This window comes from Xenopus laevis, chromosome 7S, assembly GCF_017654675.1.
Source record: "Xenopus laevis strain J_2021 chromosome 7S, Xenopus_laevis_v10.1, whole genome shotgun sequence".
Taxonomy (NCBI): Eukaryota; Metazoa; Chordata; class Amphibia; order Anura; family Pipidae; genus Xenopus; species Xenopus laevis.
Genome location: NC_054384.1, coordinates 76,672,932 through 76,689,263, shown reverse-complemented (window position 1 = coordinate 76,689,263; position 16,332 = coordinate 76,672,932). Strand labels below are relative to the sequence as shown.

Sequence of the window (16,332 nt, the reverse complement as noted above, 5' to 3'; positions counted from 1 at the left end):
AGGGCACATGGGTAAATTGATTGCCACTTCATCCCTATAACCTCATATTTGTAGGGGGCGTAAACATTCATTTAATCTTATTATGTGCAGATAGTTGTATCCTTTGATATTTCGACTAGTGTATTCATTTTTTTTTGTGGCTAATGAATTAATTTTTTTAGCTCCATATTTTGACATTTAAACAGCTATCTCTTTGCTACAGACAGTTGTCAGAATGACAGAGTGAAAGATAAATTGGGAAAGTGCTAAACAGAAAGCTAATGAAGTAATAAAATGCTAATAATAAAACATTTTGCTTTCTGGTGGCTGTGTTTACTGACCTTCAAGAACAGTTTATAGTTTAAATTGCAGGGTAGACAGAAAATGAATGCAGAAATTAGGGCTTGTTGCTAAATTTAATGCTTTCATCTGAAATGCCAAATGGTTATTTTAAGTTGAACTTTCTCTTAGTAGTTGTTTGTCACCCATTCTTACAGAGTTATATAAAAACAATGGTTGGAAATCTTCCATAGAGAAATGTGTTATGGCCTAATAAAACTGTTGCTCAGCTCTTTTGATGTTTCCACCTATGGAGTCTCACGGATATCTTTTATGTATTGAGTTTTCTTTAGAACTTGCATTCTCTTATAGTTGCTTAATGTCGAATCCATGCAGCATAGATGATATGTATTTTGGGATATGGCTCATTAAAGATTGATCTAGTTCAGATCAGTGCTTTGTAATCTCATTGCAACTTTCAGCATCAGCCATATGTAAATATCAGTATATAACACTGTGTGTTCACTGACAATTATGAAACTAGCATATAGAGCGTATTTGGGGCATTATTGAAAAGAATATTAAAAATCATGAAGGTTGTAAGACGGGCCGGGAGATTGTCCCAGCTTCTTACCTCCCCGTCTCTCCCCGAATGGCGGTGCGCATGCGCACACTTCCAGGTTCCTCTTCCAGTGATGCTGGCGTCTGACGCCGAGTGTCTTGACTCCTGCGTTGTGACGAACTGTCATGACGTCATCTGTGTGCATCAAATTTAAATTTTTTCCTCCAAAGACAGTTTAAAAGACAATCCACCATTTTGTTAATGCCCAAGCTGGTTCCAGTTTTACTGATCCTGCCGAAGCGTTGTTTGTGATATTGGATTCCTGGTTTTTGACTTTTTGCCTGACTCTTGACTACGATTTCTGCTGCCTGCCTTGAACCTTTTGCCCGACTTTGACTAGGTCTTCTCTTCAACTGTGCCGGTACCTTGCTTTCGGTTTTGCTATGCACTTCCTTGTTGGATTCCGCAGCAGAAAGCCTGGGCTGCAAAAGGGCGACGGTGAACACTGGAACCCACAGGGTGTGCGTCCGCAAGGTACAGTCACCAAACAAGGTTCCTGATAATGTGGTAGTTACAAAGGTTTTCTATTTGCTGATAACTGAGACTGCAGCAGGCCCATGCTGGCAGTTTGTGGATTGCGGCAAATGGTAGAGGCTGCTGTAAGATGCCATAGACATAAACAGTCACTATTTATTGGGCTGGACGAGCTTAAAATACCAGAACTTATTTAAAATTCCAGTCCAGACATGAACTGCAGGCCAAGTCCATGTAGGACACTGAACTCCCAAGGTGATGCCCAGTATACTCATGTTTTGCTTCAGGGGGCACATTATTTTTAAGGTTATATTTTACAGATTATTCATGGCCATTGTGTTTTATAAAAGGATGTTGTGAGACTAAGATTTATCGAAACGTGAGATTAGCGTGTGCCATGAAAAAATGTAACCACTTTCTATTCAGTCCTGTGGGATTTTCAATGGGTGAAAATTACAGTTCACAATTTGATAAATGCACTTCAAAAAGGTTACCACGGTGCACTTTGAGTTGATGTCTGGATCCTTAATATCCAAAATGTGCCTGTTATTTAGCCAAGCAATAGCCAAGACTTTTTCAGCTCAACAAACTCTCTGCCTTGTGAAAATTCCTTTTTCATGTTAACTATGTACTTTCTAATGGGATCCTCCATTTCCAGTGTTCAAGGTATCGTACATAGTAGACATCTGGGCAGATTTACAAAAATAAATTCTAAAGGCCCCTATACACGGACCAATAAAAGCTGGTGATAGACCGAGTCGGCTGGCGGTAGACCGAGTCGGCAGCTTATTGGCCCGTGTGTGGGGCCATCCGACGGGCTTCCCCGATCGATATCTGGTTGAAAATCGGCCAGATCTCGATTGGGCAGGTTAAAAAATCCCATTGGATTGCAGCCGCATCTGTGCATTTATGTGGTCTCGCAATCCGACTGTCCATATCTGATGCATTATGATCCGATCATAGGGACCACAATTGGATCAGCCCGATATCACCACCTCAATGTGGGCATATCTGGGAGACATCTGCTCGTTTGCCGACATCGCCAAACGAGTGGTTCCCTACATCTATAGCCACCTTAAGTTACCAACAGCAACCAATCAGCAATTCGTTTTTATCTGACTGCTACATTTAGAAAACACAAGCAAGATCTACTAACTTAATGTATATATTCATGCTGGTGCCTATTGAAATCTGATTTCGGTGATATCACAGAACATTCCATTATCAGAAAAGCCATACACACTAGAAAATCTTAACCCAAAATGGATTTATTTTATTTTTTTTGTTCTCTTTCGTGTAACTGGTTCACTTTTTATTTATAAGTATAGGAAATTCTTTCACACAATGTTCTTTAGTATAAATGCACTCGGAATCTTAGCATTTTCCTTATAGTAGCATTTTTTTTTTTGAGTTGAGAAGTTTCAAACCTTCCTTGCACATCTGTTTATACATTTTGGTTGTGACTAACATTTTTCCAAAGTGATCTACGCAAACAAGAAGGTCCGCCATCTGTGTATATCTATTGTGACATGCAAAATCCAAACCTACGTCATCTTGGGGGGGTGGGTTCCTTGTAACCACTTCATTAATGCAAATTCTCTCAAGTGTCGCCGTTTGATGGGCTACAAACCAATGATCTGTTGATACAGGTATAGAATCTGTTATCTGTAAACCCATTATCCAGAAAGCTCTGAATTATGGGAAGCCCTCTCCCATAGACTCCGTTATAATCTAATAATTTCTAAAATTTATTTTCCTCTATGTAGTAATGCAAGAGCACCTTGTACTTAATCCCAACCAAGAAATAATTAATCCTTCTTGATGCCAAAAGAAGATGCAGTATTTGATAAACCCCAGGTCCAAAGCATTCTGGATAACAGGTACCATACCTCTATATAATAGTTGACCTTCTTGGGACAGGTCCAGAATTGGTTCTAAAGATCACCTTCAAGTGTATTATGAATCCATATCATTTTTAAGATTGAATAATAATAAATAAGATGTTATAGTGCTTAACTTGACTTTTAGTTAATTGATCAAATTCGATTTGAAGTATTTAAAAAAAAAAAAAACTTTGATTTTTGAAGTCCACAAATTGACTCCATATAGGTTCTAGGAGGTCCCCCATAGGCTAAAACAGCAATTCGACAGGTTTTAGATGGAGAATGGTCGAAGTTTTAAAGAGACAGTACATGATAGATTTTGCACAGGTATTTGAGACTGGAGCAGAATTCTGTTCAGTGCCTAAAGTTATGCTGTGACAACAACTATGCTTTTTTTAAAGCAAAGAATTCTAGGTTGCTAAAACCCATGAAAACCCATGAAAAAAATGAAAACTTGGTGTACATCATTACACAATACAGTCCTCAACTCAATAGTATTAAGAAAATACTGGTTAACAATTTCAACATATTAACATTGACACAATTCTCGATATAGGATATAAAACGGTGGCTCCCTGTACACTGTCAATAACAAACCAATTGCATACCTTCCATACCTTTCCTGAATTTCTCTTTAATCACCTACACTGAGGCCAGAAAAAGATACAAAGTTTCTGAAACTTCATTAAAATAACGGGCTTTTTTGCAGAGCCCAGAACACTGAGCAGCTGCACTTAGATACACGTGTAACAATTTAAGATAAGCAAAGATACAATTGTACCTAATAAGATTAGCAAGTCTCTTGAGAGAACTAGCAGCTTAAAGGGCAATTGCAACACCTAAACCACGGTCCTAAAACTCCCAGAAATGTGTTCAAACTTTCATACCCTGCCAAATTTAGTGAAATAGACATGGTAGTTAGGGGTTATGGCCACGTGCAACATATGTTTTTGTCCCTCTTTCAATGTTGGGTGGTATGCAATTGGCCCCTAGTTTGGACCACCCCCATCCCCACATTGCACTTTCCGAGTTAGGGGCACCAGCTTCCTAACATGTGCCAGCTGTGACATTCTTCTTCATCTGGTTTCATTTGGAAAAGTAGCTATTGACATATTGTAAAATAACATTTTGCAAATAAATCTGTATTTATTTATGTATATATGAATTTCCAACTTGCATGAAACCCTATGCACCCACGGGAACGGTGGCTAAGCTGCTCTCTCAAACATAACTTAAGAACGACAGCATTGAGAATTCTAATTTAATTCTAATCACTGGACAACTACTAACTGCCCATTTAAATCATAATGGAACTCTAAATCATACGGTGTTCTGTATTTTATATATTATATGGAATCTATATATTTGACCTGTGCAATGTATAATTTCATACATCTCCCACTATTCATAGAATACACCCAGTGTGGAAGTATATAATTCTCACTGAAAAGTGTAAGATTGCGGCTCATTTGTGGTTTGTTTTTTTTGTTGTATGTACTAAAAAAGTACAGTATATTTGCATTTTTATTCATTTTAGATGGTTTCATCCAAATATCAGTGGACAAGAAGCAGAGACTTTACTTCTGACCAATGGAGGACACGGGAGTTTCCTGGCACGTCCCAGCAAGAGCAATCCTGGGGACTTCACACTTTCTGTTCGGTAAGTGCCATGTCATTATATAGTCATATCCAACATGTCCATCTAAATTAGCCATCCACCCATCAGTGTTTGAAGCTGGCAGCTCCTCCAGTCATTTGCCCATTTCCCAGCAAATTTATTGTCAAAATGCTAATATTTCAATTGTCCTTTCCAAAGCAGCTTTGAGAAGGGCATATTGCATGTTGTTCCAATGTTAGCAGTAAAGGTATCGGATCCGTTATCCGGGAACCCAGAAAGCTCTGAATTACAGAATGGCTGTCTCTCAAGGGGGCAAATTCACTAACCTGCAGAGTTGCGCTAGCCCAGGCTTCGCCACACTTCGCCAGGGCGCCGCTAATTCACTAAAATTAACGCGCTAGCGTTAATTCGTCAAGGAAAGCGCAGTTATGCTAGCGATGCCTATTTTGCAAACGGCGCCAAGTTAAAGTACAATGGACGTATATGTAGCAGCAAATACATTACACTACACAAGCCTGGGAAAGCTTCATAAAATAAAATAGAGTTGTTATTTTGCCCTATACATGTGCCCACTGTATAGTTTAGGTGCCATATGTTAGGAAATGTAGGGGGGAAGGAGGGTACCCCAAAAAATGTACGATCTTTTTCAGCCTATCACCCTTAAAAAAGAAAAGACGCCAGCGTTTTTTGGGACTTAGAAAAAATTTCAACTTTTTTTGAAGCAAGTCCCATCTACTCTATTGCACTTCCCCTGGTCTGAGGTGGTGAAGGCAAGTCTGGCGCAAGAGGTAACGTTCAGTAAAATGCGCAGGTTAGTGAATTTGCGTAGTTACGTCTCTTCGGCATAGTGCAACTTCGCCTGGCGTAAGGGTGCGAAGTAGCGCTAGAGTAGGTTCACTTCGCTAGCGAATTTACGCCAGCACCCGGCGAAGTAACGAAATGACATCACGCTGGCGAATTTGCGCTAGCATTAGGCGCTTCGCACTTTAGTGAATATGCCCCATAGACTTCATTATAATAAAATAATCTAAATTTTTAAAAAGGACATTCTTTTTCTCTGTAATAATAAAACAGTACCTTATACTTGATCCCAGATATAAGATATAATTAATCCTTATTGGAAGCAGACCCAGCCTATTGGTTAAGGTTTAAATGATTTTCTAGTAGACTTAAGGTATGAAGATCCAAATCACAGTTATCCGGAAAAATCGAGCATTCTGGATAACAGGTCCCATACCTGTAATACATTTGCTGCGAAATGCAATAGGTGCAGTGGATTAATGAAGTCTACAGTCACTGTGCAGTTTGCTGAACCCTTTCGTCTGAAGTGCACCAGGTGATTAAAGTGGAGAATAGTAAAACATTTGGGACCGTTCATGTGCTCAAAAAGGTCATAGACACTGGGCACTTGAGTTGAGTCTGGTTTGGCCACAGTGTATTGGGGTTGAGTTCCTGTGGAAGTGTTGGTACTATATATTATATATATATTCATACTATATTGTTAGTTTATAGAGAGTAATTTTAAAGGCCCTGCTGGCAAATATTTTCTTCCGGTTGTTACTTAGATCTGTTGTACTTGCCCTAGGCTTTTATAATTAAGTCAGTTGCTTTGTTTTGTTTTTTTGAAAGTCAGTTAGAGGTTTTAAATAGAATTCTATGCATAGTTGGAACCTAGAGGATAATTTGTGTAAGTAGAATTTCATTGATTAAATAACTAATTCAGCCTAGCTTTCTTGGGATGGTGGGGAGGGAGCTGATGTGTACAGTGACATTTAGACCAAGTTTAGCTTCTGTTGTGCTGTGGAATGATGTTTCTGTGCTTGGCATGTTAATAAATACACAAGGTGTTTATACATATTTTCTATTAGTTTACTTACAAAGTCTGTTAATAGGGAACTTCCTCTACCACCCACACAGGAAGCAGCTTACTGATTTATTATCAACCTGCTGTCTCCCATTTTACATTCAGCCCATCTGTGCAGGGCACACACAGCTCTTCAGAACGTTCACATTTTAAACCAAATGGCAGTCACACGATTCATGCTGTTCTTTGAAACGAAAAGTCCATTTTTCTACATAGTGGGTGTTCGTAGTTCCCTTTTTCAGTTCTGGAGAAAATACGTATACATGTTGAAAATAAAAAATCTTGTGGATTATATTCTTATAAATTGTGTTTAGGGATGTCATTAGTTATACTCATTGGTTATACTTATGGCATTTCACACAACTCACTGAAACTTGTGTATTATATTCAATATGTACCCTGAGGATATTGGAAATGACCTTGGAGTTCCATGACCTGTAAAAAAACACTCTGCCTTTGGCCTTGTACCTTTTATATAGCCATGGAACTTCTCAATAATAATCTTATATTTTTACATTATACAACAAGGGTACATTATTTAATATAGAGCATTTCTAGAAATTGGCAAAAACAGGAGGGAGCAGCCTGAAGAACAATTAGGGTCGTTGTTCTCCACCTGCATTTTTTTTGGATACACTACCTTCCCCATCTCAGTTGATCTGCATTGGAAAGAGCAGCTTCCACATGTGTGAAGGTACGTGGTGTTAGGGGCCAATGAGGCGAGTTGAATTAACTTGCCTCAGGCGGCAGTTAGGTTTCCAGGGGTGGCAAAAAGCTGCTCCTGGTACCTTTAGGAGCTTTACTAGTGCGAGAGATCGCAATTACGCTCTCCACACTAGCGTTGCTGCCTCCCCCAGGAAATTTAAGCCGGAGAGGGGACGCATTACAGTAGGCTCTTTCCTCTGAAACAGAGCTGCATGGAGTGGAGATTAACCCAAAAATGCCTGCTTTTGCATTTTGGAGCTGACCTCCACTTCTCTCAGCATGTAAAAAATGAAAACGCAGACTGAAAGCAGCAGAAGCAATGCTCCTTGCACCCTCAGCCTTAAAGGGATACTGTCATGGGAAAAAAAATTTTTTTCAAAATGAAACAGTTAATAGTGCTGCTCCAGCAGAATTCTGCACTGAAATCCATTTCTCAAAAGAGCAAACAGATTTTTTTATATTCAATTTTGAAATCTTACATGGGGCTAGACATTTTGTCAATTTCCCAGCTGCCCCTGGTCATGTGACTTGTGCCTGCACTTTAGGAGAGAAATGCTTTCTGGCAGGCTGCTATTTTTCTTTTTCAATGTAACTGAATGTGTCTCAGTGGGACATGGGTTTTTACTATTGAGTGCTGTTCTTAGATCTACCAGGCAGCTGTTATCTTGTGTTAGGGAGCTGTTATCTGGTTACCTTCCCATTAATCTTTTGTTTGAGGAGAAAAGGGAGGGGGGTGATATCACTCCAACTTGCAGTACAGCAGTAAAGAGTGATTGAAGTTTATCAGAGCACAAGTCACATGACTTGGGGCAGCTGGGAAATTGACAATATGTCAGATTTCAAAACTGAATATTAAAAAATCTGTTTGCTCTTTTGAGAAATGGATTTCAGTGCTGAATTCTGCTGGAGCAGCACTATTAACTGATTCATTTTGAAAAAATTTTTTTCCCCATGACAGTATCCCTTTAAGATGAGATTTAGAGTGAATACTAAGTTCCTGTCGAAGTTAATCCTCAACTATGGAAGAGTTAATATTGTTATGAGCACCCTTTCCGACTAGAAGAAAAGAGGTTCTGGCTAAATATTTGGAAGAGGTTTTTTACAGTGAGAGCTTTGAAGATGTGGAATTCTGATGACTGATTGATGACATTAGATAGGGGCTGGATGGCTTTTTAGCAAAGGAGGGAATACAGAGTTATTTAAGATAGCTCATAGTACAAGTTGATCCAGGGACTGGTCTGACTGCCATGTTGGAGTAAAGCTGGCCATACATGAAAAGATCCACTCGTCTGGTGACATCGGCAAACGAGCGGATCTTTCACCGATATGCCCACCAATGGCAGGGCTATATCGGGGTAATCTGAACATTCGGCCTTAGAAGCGATCGGATTACAGCGAGGAGCAATGGGCTCTGCCGGTTGGTCAGTCGGCAGAGATCCTGGCCAGATATCGATCGGGAAGACCCGTCGAAAGCCCCCGAACATGGGCAGATAAATTGCCTAATTGGCCATGGTGAAGAAATGATCTTATATTTATTAGTTATGAATTATTGTATGGATTTACCACATACTAAACACCATTACTGTGTGACCTGCCCCATCCCAGATATTCCCATCTGGTGAACCAGGTGCCAAATGTAGTCATGTTTGGACTCCTTTGAAAGCTATTCTTGTACTGAACCCATAATTTCATATCTCCCAACTGTCCTGTTTTTCACGGGACAGTCCCGAATTTTTACAGCTCAACTCGCAGTCCCGGGTTTGTTACTGAAATTTAGGACTTTGATCTCCTGCACTGAACAGCCAGAAAAAGATGCAAAGTTTCTAACTTAATTGGCTTTTGGCACAGAGCCCAGAATAGATACTTAGATACTCTTGTTACAATTTAAGATGAGCAAAGAAGCAATTGTAACAATTTAAGATAAACAGTCTCTTGGGGAAACTGTAATAACACATAAAAACCACAGAAATGTGTTCAAACTTTCATAACCTGCCAAATTTTGTAAAATGAACATGATAAATTGGGGGGTATGGTCATAAAATGGGCGTGGTCAAAAAATGTCACCACACCGAGCGGCAAATCTTTTTGTCCCTCTTTCTATTTCCAAAATGTTGGGAGGTATGTCATTTATAGCATTGGAATGAAAGGTATGGGTTAGTGAGTATAAATGTGTTTGTTAGGTTATGGTGTGACCTCCACATCATGTATGAGGGGTCTTGCTGTGAACTCTAAGTCCGCCTTCCATGGGCTTCCACTGGCTCTTATCAGTAAGTTATCAGACATGGCTTAGTGTAGGGCACGAGTCTCCTACCTTTTTTTTTTTTTTTACTTGTGAGCCACATTTAAATGTAAAAAAAACATTGGGGAGCAACACAAGCGTGAAAAAAGTCCATGAGGATGTCAAATAAGGGCTGTTATTGGCTGTTTGATAGCCCCTATATGGACTGGTAGTCTACAGGAGGCTCTGTTTGGCAGTACACCTGGTTGTTATGCAACCAAATTTTGCCTCTAAGCCTGGAATCCAAAAATAAGCTTCTGCTTTGAGGTCACTGGGAGCAACATCAATGGGGTTGGAGAGCAACATGTTGCTCAGTAGCTACTGGTTAGGGACCACAGGTGTAGGGCATCACAGGTTCTGATCCTTTTACACATGGCCGATTCCAGACGTTATTGTGCAGAGGCCTGTTAACTAGCTGTTGCTGTTAGTGGCAGAATGTTTTTTCATGATACCTTGGCCTGCTTTATCAACTCTTACTGGCCTGTATCATGACAAACCCCCTGAACTAAAGCTGAAAATCTACACTTCAATCATATTGACAGGGGCATAACTATAGAGGAGTGGAGGGGGCCCAGGAGGTATAGAGGCCCCATGAGGCCCTAATTCATATGCAGTTTCAATAGATAGTGGTAAAACAAGTCAACCTCTAAACATTTTAGGACCCTGAAAAAAAGTTTGCTTTGGTGCCCATTAATGTCTAGTTACTCCACTGCATATTGTTTACTTAACTTCAAATCCACTGTGGTGTCACAGAGCCATAATGTGTGAAAATTGTGTAACCGTCCAAACATTTATGAACCTAAATGTATAGGAAATCACTAGTAAGGGCCTAGCAATAAAGTGTCCCTGGAAGGTAAATAGTGAAATACAAGGAGTTCGATCTAGTTGATTAGTGTTGCTGCAGTCATACATGATTGTTAATTGCCCTTTATTTTTCTTAAAGGGAATCTGTCTTTGTTTTAAACTTTTTTTTGTTGTTGCATTTTTATAAAAAAACACACATCCATAAACACTGTCTGGCAAATAAAATGATAATCCACAAGTCCATGCATACCGTATATACTCGAGTATAAGCCGAGTTTTTCAGCCCCCAAAATATGCTGAAAAACTCTACCTCGGCTTATACTCTGGTCAAGCGCAAAAACGGTCGCCGGCGCCCAAGAATAGTCGCCGGCGTCCAAGAATAGTCGCCGGCGTCCAAGAATAGTCGCCGGCGTCCAAGAATAGTCGCCGGCGTCCAAGAATAGTCGCCGGCATCCAAGAATAGTCTCCAAGAATATTCGCCTGCGTCCAAGAATGGTCGCCAGCATCCAAAAACGAGACGCCGGCACCTCCAATGGGAGCAGAAACCCTCAATTTTTTGATTAAAACTTACCAGAAGCTGCTCTATTTCTCACCCTCGGCTTATACTCGAGTCAATAAGCTTTCCCAGTTTTTGGAGGTAAAATTAGGTACCTCGGCTTATACTCGGGACGGCTTATACTCGAGTATATACGGTAAGTTATTTTAGTTTGTATTTTGTCATGGGGGCTTCCATTTCTGCTCATTACACATTCATCCTGTGCTGTATTAACAGCAGGCACAGCATTACCTGTGTGCTTGGAGGCAGTCACCCTGTCATTCTTTTTTTGTAAACAAATAAACTATCTATATAAAATATTTTTCCAGTTCCCCAAATGAATTGTTTATTATTTTTGGAAATGTAAATGGGGGGGGGGTGATCACATGACTATATTATTATTTATATGTTTGTATGCAGGATTTCAATCCTTCTGAAGTGGTGTCAGTGGGAGCTTATACGTGCCTATTGTTCAATTGACAGGCTCAGCAGACAAGGCTCTATTTACACTACAGCAGCTTGTAGGAGGGAGGGGTAATGACATCACTCCAACTTGCAGTGCAGCAGTAAAGTGTGACTGATGTTTATCAAAGTACAAGTCACATGAACTGAGGGCACCTGGGAAATGTCAAAATGTCTAGCCCCATAGCAATTTTTAAAATTAAATTAAAAAAAATCCATTTGTTGTTTTGAAAAACTGATTTTTTCAATGCATGATTCTGCTGTAGTAGCACTATTAACTGATGCATTTTGTAAAAAACATGTCTTTCCACGACAGTATCCCTTTAAAGATATACTGACAACAGACATGAAACCCTTTTTTATAGATATCATAACATTATCTTTGCATGCTATGTATAATTTTATCATCCAGGCTGGGCCAAGTTATTTTGGCACCCTAGGCAAGTCCTTCAATCGACGCCACCCCCCCCCCATGGTTCTGTATTACCATTGTGAATTCTCACATTAAATGTTATTATTCAGTTAAACCAAAACATCATTTTCAGTCGGATAATTTTATCATGTTTTATCAGCAGTATTTAAATAAACAAAGTGCAAACATGCCTACAAAAAAGTGGAATACAGTAGAATCCCCATATGAAGCTTTTCAGGGGTATAATGGTGCAAAATCCAGGAAAACATAACATCAGAGAAATTTATTATGCATTATATATTGGTGGAACCTCAGAAAAGCAGTGAAATGTGGCGAAACACAGGGTATGATTGTGGCAGCAGCCATCATCCAGCCAAATAAATATATCCCCCCATCCTGATTGCCCCATGTACCTGTGCCAGCATTCATCATCCAGCCAAATAAACTCACCCCCAGATTGCCCCATGTATCTGTACCAGCAGTCATCCTCCAGCCAAATAAAATGTGCGCTCCTCCCTGATTGCCCCATGTACCTGTACCAGCAGACATTCTCCAGCCAAATAAACTCACCCCCAGATTGCCCCATGTATCTGTACCAGCAAACATTCTCCAGCCAAATAAACTCACCCCCAGATTGCCCCATGTATCTGTACCAGCAGTCCAAATAAAATGTGCACTCCTTCTCTGATTGCCCCCATGTACCTGTGCCAGCAGTCAGCAGCAGCCAATGACAAAAAATTAGCAAAGTACTTTCTCTTTATCCAACACGAGTAACGCCAGTGCACCAGGTCTCAGAATGCTCACAACACAAGGGATGGCACGCGTCATATGGAAATCAGGACTGGGGGGCCAAAAAGGTTAGGCAGCTCTCGCTTAAAGTTAAAAACCATAAAGGTCAAGTAAAAAAACACAAAGAAATTAAAAGAAGTCTCCTATTTGCGCCCCCTGTTGATTGCACCCTAGGCAGGTGCCTACCCTGCTTACCCCTAGTTCCGGCCCTGTTTGTCATTAAAGTATTTTTCCATTACCTATCTGTAAGGGGGCTGCCATATGTGTGCAGCAGTAGTCTGTTACAAACACCAGACAGTTTGAGAAGGGACAGGTTGGCAAAACAGTCAGGTTTAGGAACTTTTAGTAACAATTACAGCCCTATCTGTGAAAAATTATTTATGTGACCTATAGGTAACTTTTAATGTATATTAATATTTTGAAAAATAGTGTGTATTACTTTAAAGGGATCCTGTCATCGGAAAACATGTTTTTTTTCAAAATGCATCAGTTAATAGTGCTACTCCAGCAGAATTCTTCACTGAAATCCATTTCTCAAAAGAGCAAACAGATTTTTTTATATTCAATTTTGAAATTTGACATGGGGCTAGACATTTTGTCAATTTCCCAGCTGCCCCCAGTCAAATGCTTTCTGGCAGGCTGCTGTTTTTCCTTCTCAATGTAACTGAATGTGTCTCAGTGGGACATGGGATTTTACTATTGAGTGTTGTTCTTAGATCTACCAGGCAGCTGTTATCTTGTGTTAGAGAGCTGTTATCTGGTTACCTTCCCATTGTTCTTTTGTTTGGCTGCTGGGGGGGAAAGGGAGGGGGGTGATATCACTCCAACTTGCAGTACAGCAGTAAAGAGCGATTGAAGTTTATCAGAGCACAAGTCACATGACTTGGGGGAGCTGGGAAATTGACAATATGTCTAGCCTCATGTCAGATTTCAAAATTGAATATAAAAAAATCTGCTCTTTTGAGAAATGGATTTCAGTGCAGAATTCTGCTGGAGCAGCACTATTAACTGATTCATTTTGAAAAAAATTTTTTTTCCCATGACAGTATCCCAGTAACAGTATTTGTTTGCCAGTAGAACATTGGTGTGCAGTTAGTCTTTCTGTGGAAGTCTGGAATGTTGCTAATAAGACTTGTAAATGAAAAGCCACTTTCCTTTTCTTTCAGGCAGAATAATTTTACGCTGACTATTTTGCAGTGTAAGCACAAAGCTGTAATACTCTGGGATACCGCGAATAAGGTGATATTGCTGATTTTAGCATCTTGCTTTTTTCTTCAGTTTCTGTCATTTAAAGGGCTCCTCATGTTAAATAGAAGTATGGTGCATTGTTACAATGGCAGGTTCTCCTATATTTGCTGTGTTTAAGAGACTTGTCAACAAACTTATTTAAAATGATGGAAATAGTTTTTTTTGTATTAGTGTGAAGAATTAGCAAGGCACAAAGTATCTGATTAGATCCCAATCTAGAAAGGATCAGTGCCTGACAATATACCATTAACCATTTCTTCGCTGGACTTCTTGACAAATCACATTAACCAAAGAAAAAAACTATAGCACAGGCTGTCAGGGGTGGCCAGTAGTGTAGATTTTACAGTCTACATCAGGGAAATGGTTCAAGGACCAGTAATAACTCATAGTGAAATTATTTATTATACAAATTTGTAAGTAAAGTTTATTTTGCTCAACTAACATGATAAAATTTGGAATTATGTCTTAGGGCGACTGGTCCCCTTTAATGGGCAATCTTGAAAATAAAGATGCAATAGACAGAGTAAGTACACTTAGGGTTGCCACCTTTCCCTGTGGCTCCAGCCGGACAGGGGGTGGTCCCGTGACGTCAGTGGGCGTTCCCGTGACGTCAGTGGGCGTTCCCGTGACGTCAGTGGGCGGTCCCGTGACGTCACGGGGCGGCGCTATGACGTCGCGATCGCCGATTGGCCGATCGCGGCGTCAATCAAGCTAATCCCGCCCGGTTTTCCTTATTTGGAAAACCGGGCAGGAAGCATTGAACCGGGCAGCCCTTCAAAATACCGGGCTGTCCGGTTCAAAACCGGACAGGTGGCAACCCTAAGTACACTAAACAATATTTTCAGAAAGAGTAGCTTTTTTGTGATTATTTTTCGCTTGTTATCTGCAGTCACACAATAAATACAATAAATTGACCAGCATTTCTTCCATAGCTAATGCTAATATTGCTATGTAGCTTTAGCAATAAATAAAGGGTTACATATAAACACAAGTGCAGTGTGTGAAATGCAATTTTGATCAAAAGTTGCAATGTTTTTAATGTAGAATACAGTGCTACGCAATATGTTGGCGCTATATAAATACATGTTAACAATAATAATTGTGCGTTAAAAACAATGTATATGTGTCCCCTAATTCCAGCAGGAGGGGAGATGTGGCTGATTCAGATGCACACAACGTATTTAAATGTGCACAATTAACGACAAATGCATTAAAAGTTTTCTGTGTAGAACTTGCATCATTTCTGTCACTTGGCATCAAATGACATCTACATGTGAATCTTTTATTTGCAAGTACACAGCCCCTATTGACTTTGGCCGCTGTGGGAAGCCTAGAGCTATTACCACCTTCAAGGAGAAAAGCACAGGTTACACAGCAGATAACAGAGAATCGCTTTAGAATAAACTGGGGTTAGTTCTTCTACAGGAAAATAAACAGAGCCATTCATGGACCTCTACAGCATATATAATGCATAGGACATTTATTGCCAATAAATAGTTTTGGATCCTTTAAAAAAAATTTACATTTCTGGTTCTTAAATGTGTTATTTAATGTATCAAAGTAAAAGCCATGTATGTAGGGGTAACAATAGGGGGCGCTAGGCACATACCTCTTCTTTTGCCTACCCCTAATCCTGACCCTTGTCCTCCCACAGTTTGCTTTTCTTGTAGCTCCCCAGTTCTTGCAGTCAGTGCACTTGCATGTACGTACTTGTACGTGGGCATTTGGGGAAGGGGCTTCAGGTGTCTGGCCAGGTTGTCTATGGTGTCTGGCCGTCTTCGCTGGGCACCTCTCCACCCACACACTTTGACTTACATAAATTGCTTCTTCAGAACCACCATGTATGATTAATTTGGTTGCTTCAAAATCTGAAACTGTCATGGGAAATTAGCTTTTTAAAATATTGTGGTAAGGGCATACCTACCAACATTTGTATTCACCAAAATGCAAATAAGCCCGAAACCCTTGACAAAACTTTCATCAAGGGACAGCCCTTTTTGTCTCTGGACTGTTCCAGGAAAAACAGGACCATAGTGAGGTATGGTAAAGGGGATATTGTGCATCCTACTGTAAATATAAGGGTGTTAGGAATGATCCAGCGATGTAGGAGTCTCATGGACATATAAACATATAAATACACAAGGCTCCGAGCAACGTTCCTTTATAGTGGCCACGGAAAAGCAAAGTCACATCATAGTCAGGTTGGCATCATAAGTAACTCACTAAGGAGCCCATATAACTGATGGCATCACTGAGCACCACGTACACTAATTATCTCCCTTCATCTCACTTTAATCATGAAGCTGTGACCGCTTAGAAATGTGCCGCCCCCACAGCTAATAAAACACCTCTCCCACTAGTGAGTGTGTGTGAGGGGTGA

The 16,332-nt window shown here is 40.1% G+C and overlaps 1 protein-coding gene across 1 annotated transcript in view; it reads left to right on the top strand.

Moving 5' to 3' along the window:
* Positions 1–4,628: 4,628 nt before the first annotated feature.
* The window catches only part of ptpn11b.S (protein tyrosine phosphatase, non-receptor type 11, b S homeolog), a gene marked incomplete at its 5' end in the record, with an annotated part of 42,455 nt that continues 30,751 nt past the window's right edge, over positions 4,629–16,332 (top strand). Inside the window, one exon of the mRNA XM_018227153.2 lies at positions 4,629–4,897. Within this exon, the coding sequence (XP_018082642.2) occupies positions 4,629–4,897 (269 nt within the window). The remainder of the gene's footprint in view (positions 4,898–16,332) is intronic.